At 40.3% G+C, this 20,671-nt stretch overlaps 1 protein-coding gene across 2 annotated transcripts in view; it reads right to left on the bottom strand.

The window, feature by feature from the left end:
* Positions 1 to 20,671, bottom strand: part of GLI3 (GLI family zinc finger 3) — a 210,237-nt gene that overhangs the window by 126,968 nt on the left and 62,598 nt on the right. For both annotated transcript variants that reach the window (XM_051798690.1, XM_051798689.1), the window contains exon 3: positions 15,558 to 15,800. In XM_051798690.1, coding sequence (XP_051654650.1) covers positions 15,558 to 15,800 — 243 coding nt within the window. The remainder of the gene's footprint in view (positions 1 to 15,557; positions 15,801 to 20,671) is intronic.

Raw genomic sequence — 20,671 nt, 5'->3', positions numbered from 1 at the left:
TGTAACTGCTTTGAGAGGAAAATAGCGCTTCATACCGAACACGTGACATGCTTGAGTAACATTTTGATTCTGATCTGCCACACAGTATTCAGGTCCTTGATAGACTTTATGGGCCACAGTTATGCTGCCTTTCCCAAGATGGAAAGCTTTGTAGCACATGCAAGCTCATGACAGGACCTAAATAGGACCGAGTGCACAGAAATAACCTAAGTTTTGAAGATTTTTCTCTTAGCGTGGACAGAAGGCAGACCAAAAAGTCTCATGTGGCGCTAGCTTTGGGAGACAGGCCAGGAAGAAAATACATAGAGCAGTTAGGAAAATAGATGGTCCTGTGCATATTTAAGCATGATGAAACTAAGTCTGGAAGGTAAGGGAGGGTGCATAAGATTTCACAAAAAAAAAATAAGAAGAAAAGTTTAAATTACCTTGAAAGAAAGAAAAGGCCAAAGAAAGAGTTGTGCATAAGGAGACTTTAAAAAGTTCTGAAAGAAGACAATTTGAAAATCCATCCAGTTTTTTTGTCCCTAATCAAACTCTTTGTTAATATGATTTGAATCTATATAAGTATTTAACACAACACTTGGCAACTAAAAGTCACTGATACTACTTAACTGAGGAGGATTCCTACAGTTCTCAGATCACATTGCATTTAACAGATTTTTTGAGTATACGTTTCTCCTTGCAGGTCTAGCAACTACAATTGCTACTGCCACTTCTGAAAGAAATTTATATGTGCTAACAACAGAATTCAGCAGCTATATGGCATCTGTATATGTAAGTAAATAAATAAAAAGCTTAATACACACACATGCTTCTGTTCTATTACTCTTTTTGAGTTTTCAGATTGTTAAGTATTTTCTAAACACAAATAAAGACACTTTGGTGAAACTGTCAGACTTATTTTGAGGAACTCCTAGTCCATTCCACACTTGTTAGCCTGAGTTCAAGTTCAATAACAATTCTGTTCTTTTCTAGCAAAAAAAAAAAAATCCACTGCTACTAATATAAAATGGAGAATTTACTACCATTGAAAATTTTCTCATGAGAGGCATAAAGCCCCAGAGCTGCAAAGACATTTTTAATATGTGTAATACAAATATATTATTTACATATATAAAGGGAGAGGTTTGGGTAGCACCTGCTGCAGTAGCTTTATATAAAGGGTCTTACAAAACCCTATTTTTAGCCAATTATAACTTTCTGAAAACTTCTTTTTCAGGATTTAAGTTTTCCATGATTATTCTCCAATTGAGCAGAATCAAATACCATATTTTTGCTTTATGACACAGCAGGAAAAAAAAAAAAAAAACCAACCAAAAAAACCACCCGAGTTTTCATTTTCATATATTGCTTTACTCTCAGAATGAAAGAATGGCTGAACTTTACATTCTGAACTCCCAGGGTGGCTGACCCCCACTGATTACTAGGTACTTTTGTTATTTAGAAAACACTAATACTATTATTAGTAAATGTTCCTATGGTATATGTACAAACAGTACCACAGCTGGCCATGTCACCTCCTTGTCTCCAAGAAACATTATTTCTTACAATCTGTATAATGACAAGCCCAGGAGTCAACCCCAGGGCCCAGAAGGAAGCTCTATCAATTTCTTGCCTCACTGTGGACTTCGCAACTGAATCCTCGAACAGCAGCATCACATTCCCAACAAGCTGCCTGAAATCAGCACCTTCCCTTTGTCCTATTCAGCCCACGTGCATTTGGGTGAAAAAAGAAAGGAGCCAGGGCTCTTTACGGAAGAGGTCACAATTTGGCTTGGTGTAGCCAAGCACATTTTTTCACCACAAACACACTTAGCTTTGTGCTGAAACATTGTTAAACTGCAGTGTTGACTTCCAGTTTGAAAAGAAGCTTCATAATGACACTTTCACATTGAAATGACACAAACAGCCACTAAATTCAGTTAAATACGTAGCATTGCCAGTTTCCATGCATTTATCATCAGGTGGAATAAAAATATCTCACATTCCCTGTATTTTATTAACTCAGAAATGTAACAGCAACCTGCAGAATAGCTTTATAGAAGTCAACTGCTGACAACTAGTTCTAATGTGTAATTAAAGAAGGGGAACAAAAATTTAACATCATGTTATTCAAGTGTTTCTATCTTAAAGACAGTAAGTATAGAATATTTTATTTATTCAATATGTGCATAAAGACTACAGCTACAGCACTTGATTATATGTGCATAGAATGACACACCTATCTGATTTATATAAATTTCAGCTGCCAAGAATATGTCTGTATTTCTTCAGACAACAGAAAGGGATCTTGAAGGGATCTTTAGCAACTCACATCATGACATTTCATTACCTTTATTTGAGTTAATCTTTGTTTTCCTTAGTTTCTGCTTCTCTCATCCTTCCACCCTCTCAGAATTAGCTATTAGGGAAAAAAATTGCATGGGCAGAATTTAACAATCTTCACAAATACAGTAAAAATTAAACACGTGCACTACTTTTAAATTAGGTGCAGTTTGGAAATGTAAGAATGTATGAAGGTCACAGGAATATTTACGGCTACAGTGGGACCGTACAGTTTTATATAGCCAGCATTAGCTATAGGGTTTTCTCTAATATTTTTATATATAAAGAAAACTAATCTGCTGTACATACATTATGAGCACTTTTAACATTCCACGTAACTTCCAAACAGAACACTCAAAAAACAACCCAGGAGGTTTGTGAAGCTGCTGTTTTGCTTGCCTTTCCTTTATAAAGTAATATCACTACATAACTAATGACAAGGTACTCTGTAGGCAACAATGCACGACTCATTATTTTACCCCAAAAGGATTCAACTTATAACTCTTGCTGAGTTTTCTACGTAGAAATGTTTTGGGTTTGTTTTTTTTACTAGAACACTACCTCTTATAATAATTTGAATTAGGGCCACCAAGCTGCTTGATATGGGTTCAGAAGAGCTAAACTTAAAGACTTCTACTGTGACGAAGAGTTCCTTTTGCTATTTATTACCTCCAGATCAGTAACTTTACTTTCCCCTGTCAGGATCACTGATACTGTTTTCACTTATCCAACATGAACCTTCCTCTTACTTTTACCTCAGCCCCTACCCTAAAGTTACAGTATCAAAATGACTTTGTAACATTTAGTTCAAATAGGGAAATAGCAAGAATAATACTGGGAAAAAAGAAGCCACTAACGTTCCTTTCTTTGCCATCAGGGCAGCATGCTTTTTTCCATCTTCAAGATGCAGATCTGTAACAGAGTTACACAGAAACAGTACCAAGAACAGAATGTATCAAGGAGCTGTAAGGCACTTGCTGGGGCATCCCCAAACCCAGGTATGACTCCCACAAATCATTGCTTCACTCTGCTTGTTGCTATTTCACCGGAAACAGGCTTTGTCCCTTGAAAATGGCAAATGTATTTTCATAAACAAACCCTTATAAGTGTTGTTCTGTCTTTTTAATAAATTAATACTGAAAATTTTCAACATTCTCGTACCCTAAACCCTGAGCAGAATAGCACGAATGCAAAATTCACTAGTGCAGGCACATGAATAAACCAGCAATATGATGATTTCTGATTTTGAAGCCAAACATCATCACTCCCCTCCTTTTAGAAGCAGAAAGGGGGGTGGGCACAAGAGAAGAAAAGAAAAAGAAAGACTGCCAAAAACAGCAGGCTAAATGGAGTAACCGGAAGCGTACAATTTACTGCTAATGGTTCGGTGTCTGCAAAGGACTGCTCAAGCTGTGCTCAACAAAAACTCAGTAATAGCCAAAGAGGGAAGCAAAAAAGGCAAGATGTTTGGCTTTACTTTCTGTCAAATACTGTTAAATATGAGCCACTTAAAAAAAATAGAATGAAAGAATGCAATAATGCTTTGTACAGGTGGTACTGAGGTCCCTGGCTGGGCCTTCAGACAAAACCATTCCCGTGTAAACCTTAAAGAGGATTAATCCTCAAGGACTACTGTAATGAGACCTTAAAAGGCTGAACAACAGCAGCGTATCACGGAGGGAAGCAGTAGCCTGCTCCCAGAAGTCTTCTCTAGCAGAGTTACATCAAAGCAAACTGGGACCAGATAGCAGGATTCTGCAAGAATCCCTTATCTCGGCACTAGCGGATGTTTCTCCTCTGATTGTCTTGAACTGCCACCTGTCCCAGACATCTTTGAAGGCAACGTTAAGCCTGTGATGGATCTGACCTCCTCGAGCTGAGATTCTTTTATGTCTTTCTTCATTTTCTGCTCTGTTACATTCTTTCCCAGCAACGTACACTACATGAAACAAAGGGAGTTCTCACTCCTTGACTTACTGTCCCCAGCTATTTGAAAGCAAAAAAACAATGTTAAGGATTATACTTCACCCGCAATACGAAGCTGTCCTCAGGAGACAAGTCTCTTATTTTTGAGAGTTATAACTAGATGGCTTTTACACGAAGGGACTTTACAATGAGGTTCAACGTTGCTGGGAGCCAAGATATGAAAGCTGCATACCAGAGATAGCTTAAAAAAACAAAAAGGTTCATAATACAGAAGTATATGAAAAACCACATTACAAAAATAAGCAGGAAAATAACCAGGAAGCAGCAATCCTCAGAGGAAACACCAAATTATTGTAGTATATGTACGCATCTCATGTTGCACACAGATAGCCTTTAGTACCAGTGTCCACCATACTGTAACAGTGACAAAATCATCCTAGATTAAAAGAAAAAGAGCTGGTCGCTCCAAATAAACCAGCAGCTCTGCTACCTGAGGCACATGCATACACTGACAAAGTATACACCCAGCTCACACAAAGGGATATGGCTTCACCATGGATGTTACGCAGCAGGATTTGTTTGCAAACAGTGATGGGCTGGAACTCCAATGCCTATGACTTGGTGACATGTACTTGCAGTTGGATTAGCCAGTTACAGAGCTGAAGGAAGGTTCAGGGGGATGCCATCAGATTTTTTTCTGATAGCTACAAGCCACAATACAGAAGTCACCATGGTTCTAAAACGGCTATACTGAGGAGGAATTCTTTTACAGCTCCCACCTCTGGTTTCCCATTCCTGCACTTAATCAGCTCTGGACCAGTTTTTAAGTCCTTTCTTCTAAGTACATGGCACTGTCAGAAGAACAAGAAGCAAAATATTGCTTGGCTGAAGAGGATTGCTGCCTGCCAGCAACACCTCTCAGTTTTCCCTGCACTGACAAAAGGGTGTCATTTGTTGTGGTTAGGTGAGACTCATGGAAGTATTATGCAGCAGGATGGAAGCAGGAAGAGAAAGCACATTCTGCTTTTGAAGCTCCCTGGGAAATCACAGCTGGAAAAATACAACCAACCATATAAATGGTGAGGTTCTGAATCAAATAGCTGAGCTGGACACTGTGGAAGACTGCAGCAAACAAGGAGCAGATATATAGGGTCTGAATTTAATTTAAAAGAAGGCATTACATGGAAAACACTGAGCAGACCCAAGTATTTTCTGGAGCCAAGACCTACTGGCACATGTTGCCATATTAATGTGGCCTAGAGGCATGCTCAGAAGGAATTTGAAGATGACTTCTTCCCATCCATATGACAATTCCCACAACAGGGTATCATTCTTCAGGACCATAGAGCATTGTCAAGCTAAGCACCAGGCTCCCATGAGGAAACTACAACAGTCACTTCTCAGTAGCCAGCAGAGCACACCATTTCAGATGAGTGCCTTCCTCAGAGAGTTGTGCCAATACTTTGTGTAGCCTTAACAAGCAGTATCCATGTCTGCATCACTTCTTGAAGGCAGCCCAGAGGTCACCCCCTTACAATAAGGCATGTCAACCTTGCGCTTTGCCAGCCTTCAAGCACAGCCTCAGCAGCAACTGGGCTCCATGCCTTGGATTCAGCAGGACCCTGCATGCCCAGGCAAGCCCCATGTGTTAACACAACACAGGAACACTCCCAGAGGCTATCTAACAAAAAATTCCAGACAAGGAGAGGCTGGTCTCAACACAGAGCATGCTTTAACCCACCTGTACAGACCACCTTTTCAGAGTATACACACAAAACTAACATCTATAGGAGGGTCCACTACAGCAGCCCTCGTCCTCCTCAATCCTGGTTTATAATGCACAAAAGATGAATGTCAATACTAAATGCTGGGTGTGCGCTAATCTGATAACTAACTACTGACTTCAAAAAGATTTGTCATTTCCCCACAAGAAGCCAGAAACACTTCTGCAGGTGACAATTCTGGGCTTTGTTCAGGTTTTTAATTTTTTCTGTGGGAGCACACAAAGCCAGATCAGGCTTTTGGCCTTTATTTAAAGGTGTTTCTTCCAGTTTGTTTTATGTGATTAAACTTAAAAAAAAAAGAACTGAAATCTTGTAAGAGTGAAATGAGTGAAAATAAGGATAGATTATGGCCATTGCTAGTCTCATGCAAAGTGTGGCATATATAAGCAGGCCATACAATAGGCTTTCCAAACCAAACTGGGCAGTTTCCAATCCCAAATACTGGGCAGCTCAGTAATTATCCACCAATATATGACTAGTGCTTCTCTTTTCCCTTCCAGGTAAAAGACAAGAATTCCAGTCCTATCATACTGGAAATTAATGTTTTTGATATCTGGCACCAATTTTATTGTTAAAAGCACTGTAGATCACTGGTGTCGATGCCAATTCAAATATCATCTAGCATGAAGCACAGCTTTGGTGCCAACAGCTTTTTATCACTGTACCATGCTGGTCCATCCCGGTAAAGTGAGCAACCACTGTTTATACATAACAAAGGCCTTGATCCAAATTTATTCCCCCAAGTAACCCAATTTCATTTCAACAACAATGTTTAACAGAAGCCAAGGCCAAAGCTGGAAGCTGTCATCAGTTGTATCTGTAGGTGGATTGGTGAAAAAGAAACATACAAATCAAATTCAAGTACCTTTTCATACTAAGGAGTCTGACATGCTGGAATGAAATTTGTTTCAACACATTTTAGCTCATTAGTTATTTGCTTCAACACCTGGTATGGTGTTATACTCAGCTGTTACCATAACCAGCATTTTTTTTTTTAAAGTATTTCATATGCCATTACTTTTGGTTTGTTACCATAGGCTATTTCAACGGGGACTGTAGATGGAGGAATTACAAAATTCAGCTCTTCATTTGCAAAATGGTAACATGGATACTTGGGAATTATGATTTTAAATTACAACTAGCCTGGAGAACAGGTAATATAAAAGGGTAGAATATAAGGCAACCAGGGATTATTCTGAAGTTTATTGAAGCCAGTAGCTGTTGATTCATTTAATTCATTGGGTTCTGGATCAGCATCGTTCAACTGTTTGGGAAAAATGATGGCTCAGGGTAGCACTGAAATGTGAAAAGGAAACCAAAATAAACAATGGGGGACCCTCTCCACTATCTTATTCAGTATGATACGTGAAACAAGCATAATTGAGATTAGAAACCAATTCTGTTATCTGGGGAGTTATCTGTGCTGAACTCCAAAAACTGCAAGACAATAAAAAAAGACAATAAGAAAAAAACAAAGTCAAAAGAATTTTTTGTGATAACTCTTATTTTTAAAAGGAAGTGTGAGGAAAGTGTACAAACCTGTACATACAAACATTTCTGTGCACATATTGCCTTTCCTGCTGCTGTGTACCAACCACTACCACACATATCAGTGGCCACATGGCAATACAGCAGCTGTACTCTTTGTACAAATAGATTGGTATTTAGGACAGTACTGGTTACCCACACTGGTTGTTGCTGCCTTGGCTGTAAGCTATATTATCAAAAATGAATAAAGGTAGCCTATATAACTCCAACTGAAGTAAGAAGCATTCCTGACCTGATCTCCAGACTCAGATGTGACCCACTGAGCAAACTCAAGAGCCCCAATTGTAAGTAATTTGAGCAGTGTTCTAATAAGAGCTTAGAGAGTACTGTGTAAACTACCTAAGTTAAGAGGTAAAGAGCCAGACTAAGAGGAAGCTAATTGAGTTGCTAGGTGTGAATAAAAGGAAGCAGAGGCTATGGCTAAGTGGCTCTCCTCCTAAGTACTGAGCTCAATCAATAGGAATAAAGCTGTATCTGCTAGTGATCCTGAAAATGGTTCAGTAACCAAAGCATTTAAACTGTCTTAAAAGTAAAGGCCTGGACTCCCACAGGAGGCTAGTACTGAGAGACTTCCATGGGACAAGTTTGAAACTGCACCTTCACAACAGGGACCATGCTACCTTTCAAAAAAACGTCCCTTGACAAGTCCATGGTCCATGCCATGGAGTGAGGAGGCCCACGGTGCCCCCACACTGCCATTACCCTCACTGCCCAGCCCGAGGCATCCTCTGTGACACAACACCCTCCTTCAGTGCCCACACGTCTGGGCTTCACCCCAGTCCCAAGAGCAAGTGAGGAAGAGTAAGGAAACATGGTGCACATCCAGATCTCAAGCATTCAGGATGCAAGAAAATTAACAAAAGTGAATAACAACAGAGGAGCACCCTGTAGACATTAGTTACCCTGCAATCTAATTATTGCTAGTTTTCTTAACAAAAGTTGGACAGTGACAGCAGAAATGGAGCAAAAAACCATGAACTTCAATGTTTATTTTCTACATTTGGACACAACAACTGAGGATTTTGCTGCCTAAACACTGACACACAGGAGCATCTTAGATCCCTAATGTATCTAGGGTGTTCATACAGAGTTCGTAGATATGACCAAAGATGCACTAAAGCCTAGTGTGTCCAGGCTGGCAGACAGATCAGCTAGGATCCTCGAAGGCGAGAACATGGTGCTCAAGTGCCAGTCTCTGCTTAGGCAGCTAAATTCCCACTAGTAACATTGACCAGAGAGAAGGCCACAAATGCAAGAAAATCACCTCTCTGGCAGTGTAAAGCATATGACCAGTACTCACCAGCTCAGAAGAATCTGCTTCACTTGACGAAAATCATGATCACTGAACCAGCACCAGGTTCACGTGTTCCCCATGCTTTGCCACGAAGACTCAAGTTGTTGCAGCCCCAAAGCTCCTTAAAAATACAGGTAACCCATCCGACACAAGATGTATGAGACTGAGTGCTGGCTAACCTTTACAAAGCTGTAAGCAGCAAAGTCAAAGGGGCTGCTATTCAAACCCCATTCCCTTGGCCAAAAAATGCACACAGGGCAAAGCTCATAAAAAGCTGACTGACAGCAACCTCAGGCATCACGGGATGCTTCAAAATCTGCAACAAATGATGCTTATCTTCCTTTGATCACTAGTTCTCTACATACCTCATACTTGGCTAGCTCCTTGCACTACACAGCCTCAACAAAAGTACAAAGATTACTCTGATAACTAATGGAGAACTAGTGATCTTGCCTGCTGACAGGTCGTAAGGAGAACAACAGTTATGTGGTTTGGGTTTTGGGGGCTTGAGGGAGGGGGAGGGCTTTGGTGTTGGGGGAGTGTGTTTCAGAGAACACAGCAATGGAAGTACCATATCTCTCATATGCTAGCAGATCTCAAGGAGGGAAGAGGAAACTTTATCCAAACTTTTTAACTCGGACTTTAATGGCTTCTCAATATATTTCCCCACCTTCTAGCTGCTGGTGCTACAGAAGCTACCTTGTAAGGACACAAGATCAGCCCAAATCCACTACAGATCTTCTTTTTTAAAAGAATTGTGACAAATGTCTGTGTATCAAGGGATACGGCAACTTTGAAGAAGCTTTTCATTATGTCCTGATTTAGAGATTGCTGATGTGCCTTGATGCTCAAGAGATGGATTACATTATTTCTTAGCTTTTTCTCCAGAGTTCTTAACTATGATTCTATGGCTCTGAGCAATGTATTCTGTCTCTTGCCATGAAGGCAGTATAACACAAATACATACTGCAAAGCATCTAAAAAAGCTTTAGCTGAAAAAAACAATCTGAATCCATGAAAGAGGTGGTTTTGCATTTGTCCTCTGTCTTTATCTTCCCTGTTCCTTCAAAAAAACAAAACAAAACAAAACACACCACACACAAAACATCATCCCACAGCTTGCACTTGAACAACAAAACAAGGAGAGATTAATAGAACTTTCTTTAATGTGATCCTCATTTTTAAAATTTTGAAGTCCAGTGGAATTACAGGGCCATATGAGACCCCAAATATTCTATTCTACCCTCCACACAAACCGGATCACCTCTTTCCATGTCATCACCTATAGTTTTCTGCTAAAATTAATACTACTGATCATGATAAAAAAAGAGTCAACACAAAGAGAGATATGTATTCACCTAAACTGGAAAATAAAACAAAGTGGAAAAAAAAACCTAAAAGATCACATTTCAAAGCTTTTCAGATATTGGCAGTTCTGAAATCCGTCTCAGGTTGAGGAGAGAAAAAATCCAGAAGAAGGAAGGACATCTCTACATGTTGTAATTCTATGGGTGCAATTGTTATTTCCAAGTAGGACCATCACACAGGGGCAGAAACTCCAGGGCTCTCAAGAGACATAGCTTATTTACAAAAGGACTCCAGAGAAATGGGCAGGAGTACTTGTAATGAGCTGAACTTCCCAAACATAGCCTGGGAGGCATCTTGGAGACGGTATTTCAATTTATAAGCTGCTAAGTTTACAAGGTCTACAGCACCTTCCTAAATTCCACACTGAAGTTGCCTCTGACCATAAGTTTGAATTTGAGAACAGTAATGTTTTTTGTTGGAGGTTATTGAAAGATACTATTACATTTTAGACTTTTAATCCCAAAAATGTTTTTGCAAACATGCTAATTTTCTTAAAGTCCTACACTTCAGTTGCTCAGCTGACACCAGTAATCTGACATTCGCTTTCATACTAGAGGCTTTTTTGCCTGTGAGTTTTATTAAAAGCTTTAGATTTTACTTTTTCCAAGTACTCCTACCTGATAACATTTGGAAACCACCCCCCATACATCACTGTCAGTAGAGAGTTTTGTTACTAGAGTGCTTAAGCCTCCCCCTTCCAAAATGCTGCAGAAAGAGTTGAAGAAGTAGGACCCAGATTTTCAGAGGTATTTAAGAGGCCAAACTCACTTTGAAATTGAAGAGCACTTAAATGTACTTAAAGACCCTGGCCCTAAATCTCTACGAGGATTCTTCACTGACACTCTCCTTCCACTGTCCAACCAGGCTGGGGAGAAACTCTCTATAAAAAGCTGTCCCAGGCTCCTGTCACCCAGAGACATTGGGAAACTAGTCCAATGTGCCACATATAGCTGGCCATTGTGGTTCAAGCCTCAATGCCATGAAAAGTCATTGCTTTCTAAGTATTGCATTTTAAGACAGTGTTTCCAGTTACCAGTTTGCATGTGAAAAAACAGAATCCAATCCCCTTTTTTTTTTCCCCACCCTCCCTCTCTCTTCCTTTCCTATGGGGAGATGAAGGAAAAGGAATTCTTGTCAACAGAAATTAAAATGCAGTAAATGAGCAAGTGCACCTAGTGATCCAGCATTGTGTTTTCCTTGCTGAAGTCTTTTGTTCACGTTGCAAATTGATTTTGAGATGACCCTAACACTGACTAATATAACTCAGACAGTTATGCAAGGCCCAATCCTTACAAAGCGTAAGTCCAAGCATAGTCAGTGGGAACTGAGGGCAATCAATACCTTTGGAGGGTTAATCCTATGAAATGTGCAATAAGCAGTTCCCACTTCCCCAGATAGATACAGAAGCTTCAAAACCAGCAAAATGAATCCTTCATAACGAGTACCGGGAAAAAGAAAAGAAAAAGGGGAAAAAATAAAAAAAAATAGAAAGAAGTGAGTTCCTGTGCAATCTCTTTGAGACGAAGTAATTTATCTGAAAGAGATTGCTGCCAGGGCCATACATTCCTGTATATATAAATTTTTAGATCAGAGCCAAGTGAACTCTCATTGCTTTTTACTTGAAATAGTTCTTCAGGCTTTGCTAATTAGGTACTAACAATTCTTTCATATGAGCTGTGAAACCCAGGGAAGAATATCAACAGCATGTTTTAAATCAAAGTGTTTACATCAGGAATGATTCATTTTTTCCATGAGGAATGACTTGCGAGACAGGGAGTCTTAGCACTGCCATAAATCTGCATGAAAATTAAAATTGTGGAAGAAAATAACAAAGGCAAGTTACTATCCCCATCTCCCCTGCCTCAGCCCCACCTCTACAGACAGAATTTACATTAACAAGGGGCTCAATCTACCTCTGGAATTAGTGTTTGAGAAACACAAGGGTTTAAATCCATTTAAGAAACACTGTTATTAAGGCCAGTAACCCTGCTCTTCTCACTAAAGAAAGGTGCAACATATGATGAGAAACTCCAGCATTTCTATCATTGTCCCTAAAGCTTTTTAAATGAAAAAAGTTTTTAAAAAATTAAACAAAAACACCCCCCCCTCCCCACACTTTGTGAGCAGTGTTTAAATAGTGGTTAAGAAATCTGTAACAAAAAAGAAGAGAAAAACTTTTGGTTTAGGCCTGTGTTTTCACTTTTATCTGTTGGAGGATAGAAGACTGTGAGCTGAGAATGAGACTGCACTCACAATCTCAGTTGCTAAATGGTTGAGGGGCTCTCTGGTGGTGCAGAAGGGCTGCCAGCTCCATAGCATGTTTCATCCCAGCTGTTTGAAAAGCTGGTTCACTTGAAACTCAACCATTTTCCCCACCCACACTCTGCAGGAGAGCAAACTCCCTCTCAATGAGGTATTTATTCCATTTTTATGGTAACTATTATTACCAACATTTACAACATCAGTCATTTTAATTAGAAAAAAAATTAAACCAACAAATAAATCCTGCAATGTACAGAGACTCATACATATTTACATGTAGAAATGCAAAGCACTCAAGTTGTTTCTAATAACTGTGGCTCCTGGAAGGGACATGCATTCCACACAGAATTGACTTAAATGCTCTTTTGCTTTTTTTGCCATGAAAATATGCAGATGTCCTTCTTTAAAAAAATTATTTTGCCTTTTCCTGTGTTACAGGAAGTTGCCCACACTTTTAAATACAAAGCACAAATTAGGGATCTTGACAAGTCTATATTTTCCTACCACAGGGAAACTAAGAAGTTACTATGAATGTTTACATATCTGACTATGTTGAATTAAAACAGTATTTTCTATCCATATGCCCAGCAAAACTAGCAAGAAACTAAGAAGGGAAAAAATAGCTTTGCTGGTTCTTTACCTGTTGCTACAGTGGGACTTGGGTATGTTTACATTATTCAGCCTTTTTCATATGGACCACTAAAAGTGTCAGTCTGAATACAATCACCACTTTGATGAAAGCATGTCTTACATATATAAATGATACAACCACTATGAAAATTTCAGTAAGACTGTCTGCTTTCCTATAAATCAAAGTAGACATTTGTCTCTTTAGTTGTCTATCTGTATCATAGCTATTAAAGGTAAATAAAAGCATGATGGTTCTTTATGTGACAGAGGGACTTTATAGCTTGAGGGACTTTATAAATCAGTGAATACAAATTTACAACTCACTACAGCAGCAGTGAAGCAGGTCTGTCCATCTGATGTTTTCTGACTTTGATTTTTGCTTTAAGATCATGATGCTCATTTAAAATTAACTTATCTACCTTTTCTTTGTTGTTGGATGCTGGGTAACTTCTGGTGTTCTCTCAACTTCTGACATCAATGTTTTTCTAGTAGTCCACACAGCCTAATCAGCTAGCATTAATGTGGTAGTTAGTTATAACTAATATTGGTCACAATACAGACACAGCAGCTTCATTAAATCTTGACAACTCTTGTCAAAAGGTGAATTTGAGAAAATAAAACAAAATAAACTAAATGCAAACCTCTCAGACACATTCAGACCAACCAGCCCCTTTTCTTCTGTGTGAACCTTCGGTGGTATCAATAACACTTTAAACAAGATTTAAGGGGTGAGCTGGCAGCTGGTCAGATGGTCAAAATGGAAATCGTCACCACTAAATTCAGTATAAGGTTTGTTGTTTGTTTGGGGATTGTTTTTGTCACACATTTCATCTCTCCTCAGCTGTACTGCCTACAAACAGAAAAGCTATTTTGCTTCCCCAAAAATACTTGCCTGTCTGTTTTTAAGTTAGTTTGGGGGTTTGTTAACCATTAAGCTATGAATGGTGCCTCCAACCCACAAGCTAATATTTCTATGCGCTGCTGCTCTTGAGCGGCCGTTTGCACTTCACATTCATGCCCCTCTGGAAGAGGAGTCTGCTGCCGGTGTGCTGCAGCACATCCTCCTCAACAGAAAGATGAGTAACTCCCCCAGAGGGTTTGAGCAGGTCTGTAGGAGAGAACAGGAGGTGGAGGGTGCACAAAAACCAACTGCCTACACTGAAGAAGAGCTCAAAAGCTTAACAGCAAACTTTTCCTTTAAATACTGATCTAAATTACAAGGCCAACAAGTGTTCGTTTTCTCATAATACCTCCATCCTTATTAACACTCAGGCTCCTTTTTTTAAGAAGGAGGTTGGTGAGACTTTAGGTTGTGCAAGACATACTTTGATCTGCACCCTGATGAGTGAACATTCCCCTTTGCTGCTAGCCCAACTAATGAAGGGATAAAATTAGCTTTTATCCCTGGCACTTTCTTTAGCAAAATAACAGGCACTAATCAGCTGTCCTCACTAATCAGTCGTCTGGCTAATGACCTTTTGCCTTAAAACACTAAAATTTCTGAATGATGTTTAAAAAAAAAAACAACGCGGACTGACCTCTCTCTCTTTGTGGGTCTTAAGCCTATCATCTGGAATTGGAGACTGCAAGGTTAAATGGCAAACCTGTATCCTGGCTGGGTGATAAATCTATAATCAAAAGGCACAAGCCTTGACACCTCAAGATGTACTTCATTACTACACAACTAAATGATTTTTTTTCCTCTTTTTTGTAAACTAGAAGCAGATGAAAAAAATTGCTTAACTCCCTCATATTTTGCCTGTGGAGAAATCCATTCCACATCTGTGTTCAAGTGTCAGTTAATTTCTTACTTTTTTATTAATGCCTGAGCAGGAATTCAGAAGTTGAAACCATTTGCCTTTTTTCCTCCCCCTTACAACTTCAGGGAACTGTAGCTGGGAAAGAAAATTGCAAAACCACTCCATCAGCCTGCATTCTCAAACACACTTGTGAATGTCTAAAAAACCCTCCAAAACAAAACAAAAACTCCTAAAGCACAGCAATAAGCATTCCAATCCCCCAAATTCTCATTGTACAAGGCACAGTTCTTCCTCCTCTCAATACCATATTTTAACGTTGTTTTAAAAGAGGGATTTTTAAGGCCTGTTTCATTTTCCTTCTGTGCTTTCTTTAATGAGGCCCTTTTTCTTCATGCATTAAGGAGGTGGAGCAAACGCAACCCTGGATGGCTGAGGAGGATTAGCAACAGATGAGATGTCCTGTGGAAGTTGCTTTGCAGAGGCCTGAGATAATTTCTAGCTGCAATGCAACTGCACCCTGGTTTTTAACTTCCACAAACACCACTCGCCCCAGACAAAGCAGTTCTCCCTGGGAATGATGCAAAGTGGCAAATAAAGTTACATTAAACTTGACAGTCTTCCAACTTTGCATCCCCGAATGAACCAGCAATCAATACTCACGGTAATGAGGGTCCATGTAACCGTTTCGGGGGTCCATGGTAAAGAGCGTCCCACGGTAAGGTACAGAAGGTTCGGGAAGGTGCGATATAGATCCATGGATCTCCTTCTTGATTAATGAGGCCCTTTCCTCACTCGACGTGGAAGGCTCTTCACTGATCTTGCTGAGGCCTTGCCCACCCTGCGGCTGCATTGTGATCGCGTTCCTTCTCTCTCTGTGATAGGTCTGCCCAGGACTTTCATCCTCTGCAAAAAAACGAGGGAGAAGAAAGAGAGAAGGGAAGAAAAAAGAGAGACACACACTTTTAGTCCATTTATAGCAAATACAATAAAGAAAAGTTCTCCCCCCGCCGCCCTCCTCCTCCCAGTGTAAGTTTGTGACAGGAGGTGCCTGTGTGGCTGTGAGGGATGGCCTGGGGATGCCTGCCCATTTGGAGCCGGCAGCGGCAGAGCAGTAGATCACAGTCACCCATGCACCGATGCCCCTACCAACGGGGCCATCAATTGTGCAGGAACAGACACAGGCTTGCTGTTTCCCTGCCTCTGGGACAAGGAGGCTGGGAGCTCAGGCTCCCTGATGGGGAGTCAAGAAATGATTTGTCACACAGAGGAGAAGACGAACCTCACCAGCTGGGCCTAAATCACACCCAGCCACCCACCGCTGCTCTGCAGCCCAGCTCCAGGTCCCTGGGGCTTTGCCTGTGTGAGGGGCTGAAGCCTTGCAGGGAGGTTGGTAGTGATCAGAACAAAGGTGGGCAACAATAAAATGCGTACAATTGCTCAAGATGGGTGCCCATGTAGGGTGGTGGGGTACACTCCTCCTACCTCTTCTTCCCATATCCCCACAGACGAATACACAAATTCCTAATCAACAAGGGGAAAGGAAAAAGGGCAGAGGGAATAATAATAATAATAACTAGGAGGGTCAAACCCAAGTCCTAGTTTGGAGTAAGGCTCTAGACCTGTGGTACCACTTGTGATGGGAAAAGAGCCTCCTGATCATGGCTCCACCAGCTTTCTATGCAGGCAGCTCCAGGACTGGGTGCTAAACCAACTCTCTGCACCCACATGAATTTTAACCCCCAGGGTTAAAATTAATAAAACTTAATAATAATAATAAATTAATTTTAAAAAGCACACATACTTCGAAAACCAGACAAAGTGGTTATATTCCTCAAAAGCCAGATGGGTGTTTCCAGGTGCATTTCACACATGCCATGTGGCAGAGGGGCTTTGTCAGGTGCACAAGTCTCTAATGTAAATGCCCTCCTTCAGTTTCATTATTGGTTTAAAACACAGAGACATTCCTCTAAACAAGCATGATTGATTGCTGAATCCTTGGCCGATACCCATGCTCTAAGTACAGCCTTCTTTTATCAACTACACAGCACATGCGAGTTTACACCAACAGATCCTGAAGGAGTACTGATAAAGACACTTCATTTCAAAGTTGCTCCGCAGTTCTAGAAGTACACAAGGAATCTCAAATTATTAAACACTGGGCACAAAAACGGTAACCAGAAAAGGAAATGAAAACACCCTTGGGAAATAAAACTTAAGTGCTCTTACTCTACAACCCGCATGCAAGCAAGAATGATTGACACCAGTGCCAAGACTGCACTTCAGTTGTCAAGAGATTTGAAGCCAGGGCTAAGTTTTCACTTGCACCTTGCTCTGGTGTACTTGTTCACACAGCAAAAGCACCAGCCAGCAATTCACTAGGTGACTACTTTCAGCAAGCCTGATACCAGAGTAACTCAACCTATGTGCCTTTGTACAAATTAGATTGGAAACACGCTCTGTCCTTATGGATACCTGGAGCTGAATTTTGGCCATTATACGTATAAACTAGCTACACCATTGCCTTGAATGCATTGCTCACTAGTTTTCTCCCTGTTCTCGCTCCCCCCAAGTAGCAACAACATGAAAACCCAGCACAGTAGCCTATTGAGCACTTAATTATTTTTCTATCTCCACGTATTACTGCAACCAGGGTCTGCTGACTTATCAGCATCTTCCAGGGACAGAATTCTTTTTACAGCCAGCAGTAATTCTCCATACAGAGAATTTCCAGGGTTGGGTCTGAGGAGAAATAGTTAATGGAAATAGACAACAACATTACAGAGTTTAAACCCTTTGCCCTTTTCTGCTTTTTATTAATATGCACAGGCACTAGTCCCTGCTCTGGATTAGCAGGGTTTAAGGTTTCAACTTTTTACACCGAAGCTGGTTTTAGTTACAGAACTGCAAAAGGGGGTCTAAAACTTTAAAACTTACAGGAGGTTTTTAGAAACTTGCTTGTATAACTAAAAAATAAAATATAAATCACCCCAAAGTCATATTTTCCATCAGGTTTCTCTTTAGCCAGAGTCTTTTATGTTAAATTTCAACCTAGAGTGAACTTTCACTGATGAGATGTAAACTCCTATAAAAATAGGGGATTACATTCCATTTGAAATTCTGACAGACCCTTAAGCAGAGCAACCTAATGTGTGCTAAAACAGTTCAGAAAGAAGAAAGCTAGGGTGATTTGTGGGGCTGTATAATCACTAGGATGATCAGATAGGATTTTGGTTCTTTTACTCTTCCATATAAAGATAATATTTGTTAAAACTGCCATCCTGGTATACAACAAGAAGCCGATGTCTGTCTGCAGGCTCCACTTTTATACTTTCCTTCTCAAAACATGCATGTGTCATGAATCAAGGTACTAGTGACTATTATGGAAAAGTCTGATTTTTCAAATTGCTGAATGAAATTCAAAACCTACTTTCAGTAACCTAGAAACTAAAGCAAAAATATGGTTTGTTTTAATAAGCTTTCCCCTTTTTTGGTTACTTGAGGAAAAAAAATAAAACGAGAAAAACAAAAAAGCAGCACTTTTCTTACTGCATCATCCATCTTTTTCGCCATTATGAAGTTATCGCCGTGTGCTGCGACGAGTCAAAAGTTTCTGTGCATTGTCTGCCATGCAAAAATTCCCTCAGAAGTATTTAACTACACATGATGGCATTTTTGCAATAGTGAGGCATATTCATTGACCAAACAGTTCGCTAAGCATTTGCTTCATGCTCCATGCCACTGAGCTGCTTTTGATAGGGGATAGATGAGAAATTTGACAGCACCCACGCTCCAGGACACGTAACAGTCAGAGGTTTGCAGGAGCTCCCCCAGCGTGGAGCGGGAAACTCGTCTTGCAGAAACACTGCCTACTCTCACGGCAGGTGAGCCACTCCAGAGTGCCAAAAGGGGAAAGCTGTCTAATCTTGTTCTGGTTCAACTGAATCGTTCAATAAAGTTTCTAGAGTAAGTGCAGGCAAGACGCACCAGGCCAAATTATTGACAGAACACACTGTCCACCATGGCAACAAGTGGGATTCTATAACAAAAATGTAAGCAAACAGCCCACTTCTCCAGCAGCGTCTGCCAAAGGGGCTTTACAGCCAAATACACGAGAACTGTTTTGTTACTGCTCTGCTCATGTTTTAGAAGCAGGGCCAGCTTTAGTGTCAAAAGAAACATTTGATTTACTAAAATGTTGCAGAGACACAAATGCCAAAGTTCATCTCCACCTGATTGCCAGTGGTGGGAGCCCACCAACTCCAGTATAATTCATCCCACCTTTTGTGGGTGTAAGAGAGAAAGGTTAAATAAGAGAAGAAAAAGAAAAAAATAATCATGCCCCAAGAGCAATCTGCATAAGCTTCTCTTTCTTGATGTATACCCTTACTCTGACTTAACAAGCCAGTAGCCAGAGACATGCGTTAGAAATGCCCAGTCTAGAATGATCACATTAATCCAGGATTCTCCCATCCACTGAGAAATACCTTATTTAGTCCTGCTATTCTAATCAGGAGCCGTTTTTATTAGAACTGCTGAGCACTACAGAGCACCTCACTGAATCAAAAAGCTTTTTCAAAAAACTCATGCTGGATAGTATCACTGAATAAACGTACTTTTAATTGCTCAGCTAATTTACCCAGAAAGTTAAAAAAATCAGTACAAACCAAAAACTAATGAAAAAAATCCATATAAATTTCTTTCCCTGTTGAATTTTTTGTTGGTTTTTTTTGTTTTGTTTTGTTTGTTTTGGGAGGGGTTTTTTGTTTGGTTTGGTTTGGGGTTTTTTTTGTCATGAACCAAAACAAAGTAGAAGCTCTTTTACTTTAAACCCTTTATAGTCAGCAACTAAAAAAAAGTTGAAATCTATTGATACACCACACTAAAAATCAGTCCCAACACACTTCAGAGACACCCCCGCTTAAACAAGACAACACCAAGCCAGTTAAATCTGTTTATGTATTAAGTTTCATCACCACATTTCTGCATGCAAACTTGCAGAGAGCATTACTATCTCCGGAATGATCTGCAAACGCACTTAGGCTGGGTAAGAGAAAAGACAAGGTACTTACAACTCAGTCCAAGAGACCCTGGCTGACGGTCCCTCTAAGCTCTCCTCTTCTCTTACCAAAATTCTCTGGCTACCAGGACATGGGCATTCCTCCCTCTTTTCCTCTTTCTCTCTTTCCCCCCCTCTCCCCATCTCCCTCCCTCTCTCTCAGAGGCAGTGCTTCTCCCATTAGAGGAATTAAAAGTGGTTGGTGCCATGCTAAATTTAACAAGCTCATTAGTATTCTTCCTGTGTGCTTCCTAGTGAACTCTCCCTATTCAAGCAGCTCTCTCTAGCTGAGGGGTCAGGCAGCTAATCATTAAATCAAACTAATGTCACCCTATCACAATCGGCCTAAGAGAAGGAGGGTTTATTATTTCAGTTTATGCTAAATAAACGGTTTTACAAATGGTCTCCAAGCAAGGTCAACAGCAGCTTCAATTACAAGACAAACTTAACAAGAGTTGCTATAAACCAAGTGCTCCATATTGACCTAAGCACAAGCTCGGCTCTGCATATTGCCACTAGCAGGATTGTACAGGAATGCATATTGTAAAATAAAGGAAAGGGTAATCTTTTCTTTGCCAGAATTTGTGACTGCACAGAGACTGCTCATTCACCTCTCCCCAACCAGATTGCTGCTCAGCTCAATTCACCCCACACAAAGGCTGAAGACCAGACCTCAATGGACCGAGTGAAACATGTTCAAAACTAGGCTCTCTATTGT

This window comes from Manacus candei, unplaced genomic scaffold (assembly GCF_025592945.1).
Source record: "Manacus candei isolate 608988 ecotype Guabito, Panama unplaced genomic scaffold, ASM2559294v1 h1tg000049l, whole genome shotgun sequence".
NCBI lineage: Eukaryota > Metazoa > Chordata > Aves > Passeriformes > Pipridae > Manacus > Manacus candei.
Note: the sequence above shows the minus strand (reverse complement) of the source record. Positions and strands in the feature narration are given on the sequence as shown.